Source organism: Eucalyptus grandis, chromosome 5 (genome assembly GCF_016545825.1).
Source record: "Eucalyptus grandis isolate ANBG69807.140 chromosome 5, ASM1654582v1, whole genome shotgun sequence".
Taxonomy (NCBI): domain Eukaryota; kingdom Viridiplantae; phylum Streptophyta; class Magnoliopsida; order Myrtales; family Myrtaceae; genus Eucalyptus; species Eucalyptus grandis.
Genome location: NC_052616.1, coordinates 49,285,847 through 49,294,422, shown reverse-complemented (window position 1 = coordinate 49,294,422; position 8,576 = coordinate 49,285,847). Strand labels below are relative to the sequence as shown.

General features: G+C 38.8%; 1 protein-coding gene across 1 annotated transcript; it reads left to right on the top strand.

Moving 5' to 3' along the window:
- Positions 1-7,160: 7,160 nt before the first annotated feature.
- LOC120293981 lies at positions 7,161-7,538 on the top strand. The gene has a single exon (XM_039313817.1). The coding sequence runs from the start codon at positions 7,161-7,163 to the stop codon at positions 7,536-7,538; it is 378 nt and encodes a 125-aa protein (XP_039169751.1).
- The last annotated feature ends 1,038 nt before the right edge of the window (positions 7,539-8,576 follow it).

Here is an 8,576-nt window from a genome sequence, read left to right as displayed (position 1 = left end):
ATCCCAATATGAAACTTGATGCAGAACATGGAGAATTACTACATGATCCAGCAAAGTATAGAAGATTAGTTGGTAAGTTAAACTATCTTACTATTACAAGACCTGATATATCCTTCGCGGTTAGTGTAGTAAGTCAGTTCATGAGTTCTCCTCGTACCACTCATTGGGATGCTGTACTTCGGATCGTCAAATATTTGAAGGGAGCACCAGGTAAAGGACTACAGTTCAAGAATTATGGCCATCTAAACACTGCAGGTTTTTCTGATGCTGACTGGGCTGGATGTCCTGTGGATAGGAGATCTACTTCAGGTTATTGTGTGTTTCTTGGGGGTAATTTAGTTGCATGGAAAAGCAAGAAACAGCATGTAGTTTCCCGATCAAGCGCTGAAGCTGAATATCGTGCTATGGCACATGTGACAAGCGAATTACTATGGTTGAGAATGTTACTATCAGAGATTGGAATGTCACCGTCAAATCCATCAGTGTTGTATTGTGATAATCAATCTGCTATTCATATTGCATCTAATCCAGTCTTCCACGAGCGAACTAAGCACATTGAGGTTGATTGTCATTTTGTGCGAGAAAAAGTTCAGAAAGGCGACGTTATTCTTCAACACACAAAGTCGGAGGATCAACTCGCAGACATTTTTACGAAATCTCTACGGGGGATTAGAGTGAGCTTCTTATGTAACAAGTTGGGATTATTTGATATATATATCCCAACTTGAGGGGGAGTGTTGAGAAATATTGTGAATAATAAGGGTAAAATAGTAACTTAGTTATAGTAGGGTTAAGCGCATATATATATCTGTAACCCTTTTCATTTTGATTATCAGAAAACAATTATCCTTCACAAAATCAAACAAAAAAGATGAAAATTTTCCATTGTATGAATAGAAAAGACATGCGAAAGGTCAAAATTAAGGGAAGACGTGTGGACAAAAGGGTAATGCGTTGATGGCAATTAAAGTAATAAATGATTTTGTTAGCATTATTTTGTGATTATTTATATTATTTTGATTAATTCACCCGGGCAATATCTCTATTATGTACTAGGTGAACGAGCATGCATCGCATGGATTAAAAAATTTGACTTATTTTATTTTTAGGTTTGAAAAAAATTTTGGTCATGCAACACAATATCTACAAAAGTGACATTTAACATTTATACACAAATTTCAATTTTAGTTACTCATATTTGACTCGATTTGGACCTCACTCATTTCCAGCCCCACCCAACTCAACTTGGACTTTAATTGCAAATTTTCTTCTTTATACATGGAAAATGGCATAACCAATTAACACAAAATAAACATGAAAAGAATTAGCAAATAAGAAATTACTAAAAAGGTGACGAATCAATCTTTTAAAATCACACCTCCTATTATTTCACTCGATGCTAAAAGTTTGAATGAACCTAATAGAAGAGTCTATGCCTAGGAAGATACATGTGATGTAAACTTCTACTCTATAAGTACTAAAAGAACTGAAAATGCTTGATGATTGGAAATTGTTCATATCTATCATCAAGATTTGTAGCAGTAAGACCGTTGTCCAACACCATACACCTTGGTAAATGAAGGAACTTGAATGAGTTTTGGGTTTAAAGGAGGTTATTGAATTCTGTTCATACGCAATTCTAAGTGGCATCCAAAGGCCTTACATTTTTCTTTCTTGTTTAGGTCCGACTCGGACCGTCTAAGTCCAACTTCCAGATATGCCCCCAAGTTACAGCAACCAAAGAAATGACTTGGCCCGTGAATTCTTTCTTCTTCTTCTTCAGCGCTTTTTTTTTTTTTTTAAAGAAATTTAAAGTTTAACAGTTATTTATTAAATATTTGGTTTAGGAATGATTTAAGCTGTAATTAATCTTTCAAGGTGGTCTATTTATGCTAGATGACCAAGGGTTGCCAGAAATCTTTTGTATGTTTTTTTTTTCCACGTTTACACAAGGAAATATCAAAATTTAAAACCGTCCATGTAATTTGTGACAAGTGATCCAAAAAAAAATTATGAATTTACCATAATAAATAATTAAAATCGCTCCCTACCTGGCTTTTTAGATGTTCCTCAGAAAGACAAAATGAAGAAAAGAAACGCATGACTAGTAGAGTAGTGACGTTTCTATATCTTAACTTAAATATAATCCGAGTCAATTCCATTTAGATCAAGTTTTAGTTGGTTTTTGATTTTTACAACTCATTTTAATCAATTCATAAAATTAAAGTGACTGATTTTAAATTCAACCCGACAAATATGAATTGAAACATGGGTAAGTGGACCCATTTTGTTACCTTTAGATGAAAAAAAAAACAATTAGGCCAAGGAAAAGATCAGATGATATTAAAGTGACCGTGTACATGACAGGGCAATAAAGTAAGGTTCAACATATTCAGAAGGGGCATATGTTAACCTTCTTTTTTCCCAATATCAATGGTACTTATTACAAATAGCATACAACAAAATTCAGAACATATATATAATAATCAAACTAAACTTGGGAAGATAGCACATCCTCGGATAGCTGAATAATCACTCGAAAGTAGTCGAAACCTTGCCTAAGCAGACCGAACGATGCCAAAGCAAACACTAGCAAGCACATATTGATGACTACCCATAAGATCAAAGATAGGCTTGTCCAAAGAAGCAATTCGGAGCTGAGAGTTCCAAAAATGATATACAAGCACCTGTATATCAAGTTTGGGCAAGTAGGTCCAGTCACTTTGATCAGCGCCATGAGATAAATGACTTCACAAATAATATAGAACTGTAGAATCGTCAGGCTCAACATCTTGGTGTGCTGCGAATTGAAGTGTCCGATGACAAGTAACTTGAATGAGATGAATATAACGTGAAATCTCTTGGTCGAGTCAAAACTTTCTTGTTGTTGCTCATGTTGTGATTGTTCGTTGTCCCTATATTAAATGAGGAAGAAAAAATAGATTGGGAGGAGAAAAGAAACCAACTGTTTCGCATTCTTAACAGATATATGAAGAGCATATTGACACGAATGAACTACATACCTTTCTGGAGTGGCTGTTTGATTCGGCATGGCTGTGGAGAAGGAAAGCTGAGTGCAGGAGACCAAGGAGGATTCGAAGAGCAGGAAGAGAATTTGCCGGTGCCCAACCCCTCGCTTGAACGATTTCTGATCTCTCGAGCTTTTGCTCGGCGTGTTGACTGTGAAGTAAATGGGCTTCGTCGCGCATTTATAGACAGAGTCCCCCGCGTGAGCTAAAAGCCAGAGAGAGACAATTTTTTGACTTTTGCAGATCATCAACGGTTGAGATCGTCGGCGCGACCCGTCGCCCGAAACCAACGATCTCAACCGTTGAGCCCCCGTCGTCATCCATCTCAACCGTTGATGGCATCAACGGTTGAGATGATGGGGGGCATTGGACGCACCCTCCCCCATCAATGTAACCGTTGGTCAGCCAAGAAGATGGCACAACCGTGGATCTGATCAACCGTTGATCGGGCCCCACATCATGCCGCTCGCCATCATCTCAACCGTTGACAGATGAACGGTTGAGATGATGGCGGGGGCACGATGGCGTCCAAAGTGCCGCCCGTCATCATCACAACCGTGGATGAGATCTACGGTTGTGATTATTGGGTCCAAAACGGCCCGTCCTCATTTGATAAATGTCGCCCATCATCTCAGGCGCTTTCCCGGGCTGAGTTCAGTTGAGCTCGTCGCTTCCGAAGCAAAGCTCCGTCCCTCCAGTCCGTGGCCGTTGATCGTCCTCCCTCGCGTTTCGCGTTCCTTTTCAGTTAGCGCTCTCTCTCTCTCTCTCTGTACGTTCACATTGTAACCAGCCTCACAGAGGTTTTTTTTTTTTTTCCTTTTCCTTTTTGGAAGTTGTTGTTTGGCTAACGCAGGCATATTGAAGAGAGTCAGTGGAAGTAGGATTAGGAACAATGAATGAAGGAATTAAAGAAGGGGAAGAAGGAGAAGAAGGAAAAGTAGTGGAACTAGGAGAAGAAGAAGAAGACGAGGAGGAGGAGGAGGAGGAGGAGGAGGAGGAGGAGGAGGAGGAGGCGTGGTCACCGGATTCAGAAATATAGAACGTGTAGAAATGGTTGGAATTGAAGGACGGCGGAGAAGCAGTGGACGGAGCCTCCCCTCCCAATTCGCGACGTACGAATTCTTGTGGAGGTCTTCACACGCTTGCCCGGTGGTCCACTCTTCAACCACTGTCTAAATGGAGCCAGAAACTCTCCACTCATGTCCGGGCTTCCCCTTTGGAGGTCCCAAGACTCTTTTCTCTTGTTGCTTGTTGTCTATCCTTTTTATCTATTTCATTTAACTAATTCGCAATGCCTGTATGTGGTTTGGAGTTCAGAGGCATGCTTGATTCTTACATGTTGCTAAATCCCTTGGACCAATCTATATAGATTGCTTCGGATTGTAATTTAACATTGAATTAATGGTGTCCACCATTAATTGTCTTCGGATTGTCACAAGAGAAATGTTCGTCAATTGATTTTTCCCATCAAAAGAGTCTTAGATTTTTCTAAATACCTGTTGGACATCAGTTATATAACAAAAAATAAAAATTGGCTTATATTAAGGAAAAAAATTAAAATTTTGCTAGAACTCCTTAACATATCAATTCTTTAAACACCTAAGAATTGTACAGTTTACTTTGTCGTTAAAACATATTTGTGCATACCTAAATCTATACATAAATTGCTATTTGAAAAAGTAAATGTGACCCTATATGACTTGTTTATTAATTGGCGATTTAGATATAGGACTGCATATCAAGTTACACTTAATTAGTGAAGCTTTGAAAATTGAGGTTGAATATTGTTCTAGCAATATTAACGTTTGATTAAGTTGGATAGTCGACATTTTCACTTTTTAGTCCAAATAATGTAAATGTTACTGTGCAAATTAATGTTAAGAGAAGTGAGAGAGACAAGAGAATAGAGAATTAATGAAATGACCTGAGCCAAAAACTCTATTGTCCTCACTTATCTTAAAAACCGACGTCACCGACTAATGTGAAATAAATAACAAAAAAGGGAGTTGCCACTCATCTTTTACCCGGGATGATTGGCCACCAAAGTTTTGTTTAGAGTGCACGGATTCAGGAATCGATCTCACTAAGGGAAGGCGTTCGCATCCTTATTGCGCTTGTTCTAAGAATGTTACCTTGATCGTTTATTTTGTAGGATATTATTATTCGTGCATAAAATAAATGTATGCATAATAAAAAAAGCTATTAGACCAAAAATCACAAAATTTAAACATGAGACACCAATGAGAGTATAATAGAAGGAAAAAGAAAGGACCAAAAGCCAAAATAATAACTCCAATGAACGAACTATATTATATTCCCAAGTTCATGCAACATGACAATTGAGCTTCAAAAGACGTAAAATCTACAAACAGTATACTATTGTTCAGTATAAAATATGTATATGATAACCTTCTCTCTTCCCTAAATCAAAAGTATTTATTAGAAATGACGTATGATTGTAGGAGCTTCAAAAATCAAACTAAACTTCAACAAACGACACATCATCAAACGGTTGAACAATCTCTTGAAGCCAATCAAAAACTCGCACGAACACATCGGATGATGCCAAAGCAATTACTAGCAAGCACATATTGATGACAAGCCACATGGCTAGAGAGAAACTCGTCCAAAGAAGCAACGTGGTGCTGAGAGTCCTGAAAATGATATACAAGTATTGGTATATTAGGTTTGGGCTCATGGGTCCAATTACTTAGATAAGTGCAATAAGATAGATGACTTTGCAAATGATGTATAACAGTAGAACCGTGTAGCTCATTACTTCGATAGTCTGCGAATTGAAATACGCCATGGCAAATAACTTGAACCAGGTATATGCAATATGAAATCTATTGATTGAGCCAAAACTTTTCTATTGTTGCAGATGTGGTGGTTGCTCATCATCCCTACAGCGAATCAAGAAAGAGAATGAAAGAAAGACAAATAGGTTCCAAAGATGGAAATAAAGAAAAATCGGTTACTCAAGCAGAGCTCTAAGAAGAGTTTCTAAGAGCGTATCCACATTAATGAGTCCCGGACCTTTGGGATCTATGTTTGATCAGCCATGTTATGGAGAAGGGGAGCACGTGTGGAGACGGAGGATTCGAAGACTGCTTCTCCGGCAGGAGCTCCTTCACCTCGCTTGAAAGAAGTCGGATCCGGAGCTTCTGCTTTGTGTATGGGAGTTTGTGAAGTGAAGTGAAAGAGCTTTGCTGATTGCATTGCATTTATAGAGAGGGAGGTGGCCTTGTTGTTCTCCCACTCATGATCGACGTGGACTTAGACGTTTGCAAGCAGAGCGATTTGATTGGAGGGCGGGGACAGTGAAAGGCAGCAAGCAACAAGCAGCAAGCATTAGGTCTGGATTCAAACTGAACCTCGATGCTTGCTGCCTTTTTTTTACGAGGGAATCGAAACCTCAATCATTTTTACAAGCACCTCAATGCTTGCTGCCTATTTTTACGAGGGTCAAAAAGGCAGAGGCAGAGCACCAAAAAGGCAGCAAGCAAGAAGCAGCAAGCATTGAGGTTTGGATGTCGCAGCAAACCTCAAAGCTTGCTGCTTGTTGCTCGCTGCCTTTTTGGTCCTCGCCCTCGTGTCCAGTCAAAACCTCAATGCTTGCTGCAATGCTCGTCCTTTTGCCCTCAAATCAAATCGAGACCGTTGATCTTAGTTTGCAATGTAATTTCCCTTTAATTCTACAATGTCAATTTTGTAGTGGTGCTTCGTGGATTTAGTCTATGGTAAGTTTCATTTTCTTTTCCCTCTATTTGTTGTTGTATGATATTTCTTCCATCGTGGGATGAGGCCATCGACACAGCCTCATCACTGTAACGGAGTTACAAATCTGAGATCTCAAGCCTGCTATGTGCCGAGAAAAAAATTCTGAACAATATCTGCCCCTCCGATTTCTGTTCTTTCTTATCTCTCTCTCTCTCTCTCCTCCAATGTAATGTGCTTTCTTGATGCTTTTTACCTCAGCAGTGACAACTGAGAACCTTTAATTCTTCTGCAGCAAAGCCTAAGTCAACGAGTTATCGAAGTTGAGTTGCTCTTCTGCTACCAAACAGTCTTAGTATTATGCTTTCTCATTCAGTCATGTAAACCGAAGACACTAGATTCGGCGAAAAAATTATGGAAGATGACGTGATTCAGGTTCCAAGTGGGAAGGACACTGGGGACATGTACAACAAGACTATTATGGGGCTACAAAAGGCTCTCACGAAGGAGGACACTACTGCTGTAGAAAAGCCGACCAATCCTGGCGATAATATCAAAGCTGGCGGTAGCAAGTCCGAGTCTGATACAGATGTGGATGAAGATCCAGAAGGAAATGAGTCGGCTTCCGAAACTGAGGTGCAGGCTCCTGTTGACAAGAAGGCTGCTAGGAAGGAGAACAAAAAGGAGGTCAAAGAGGAAAAAAGGGAAGCGAGGGCGAGGTCGCCAAGCCGTGAAGAGAAGAAAGAAGGGAGAGATTGGCCAAAGCCCACAAGACTAAGTAGTCGTTGCTAGCTATGGTATATTATTATACGTGTTCTTTTGGCATTTGTCGGTAGATAAGAGTGAGTCACTTGTTGGGCTAGTTTGACTTTGGTTGTTACTGCGATCGTGGTCGTGATAGGCATAAATACTTGCGATGGAGTACATAAGGATTATAACAAACTAAACATGAAAAAAGTTAGCAAATAAGAAACTACTAAAACGATTTACTGAACTAAGCTCTTAGAACACATCTCTAGTCATTTCTACCGGTGCTACAAATACGATCTAATTAAGCAGAAGAGCCCATGTCTAGAAAGAGATATGTGATATGAACTTCTGCTCTTGTAGATACTAAATTATCTGAAAGTACATAAAAAATTAAAAATATTCAGATCCGTCAAATTTGAAGTGGCCCATGAATTCTTTCCCTTTTTCCTCTTTTTTTTTTTTAATTTCAATATTTTATTCGCTAAAAACTGGCTTAGGAATGATTTAAGCTTAATCAGTCTTTCAAGGCGTCCATCAATGCTAGATGACCATATGCTGCCAGAAATTTTCTGTGGGATATTTTTCCATGATTTTCTCAAATCAAGTTTTATTCCATCTTTGTACATGGAAATATCAAAGCTTCATAAGTATCTATATAATCTGTGACAATTGACAAAAATACTCATGAGTCTACAAAAACAAATTATTAAAATCAGAAGTATCTATTACAAATGACATGTAACAAGACTGATACTCAAATACGGTATGATTGTAGGAGTTTCAAGGATCCGACTAAACTTCAGAAAGAGGCACATCATGCAATAGCTGAATATTTTCGTGAAAAAAGTCGGAACGTTGCACATGCAAACATGCTAGAGCAAACGCTAACAAGCATATATTAATGACCAGCCACATGGATAGAGATAGGCTCATCCAGAGAAGTAACTCAGAACCGAGAGTCCCAAAAATGATATACAAGCATCGGTATATTATGTTTGGGCTCGTGAGTTGAGTCACTTTGATCAATGATAGGAGATAAATGACTTCGCAAATGATATAAAACTGCAAAATAATGTGGTT

Bases quoted from the DNA above. Each gene is read 5' to 3' on its own strand.
- LOC120293981 (XM_039313817.1), top strand. From the start codon at position 7,161: ATGGAAGATGACGTGATTCAGGTTCCAAGTGGGAAGGACACTGGGGAC.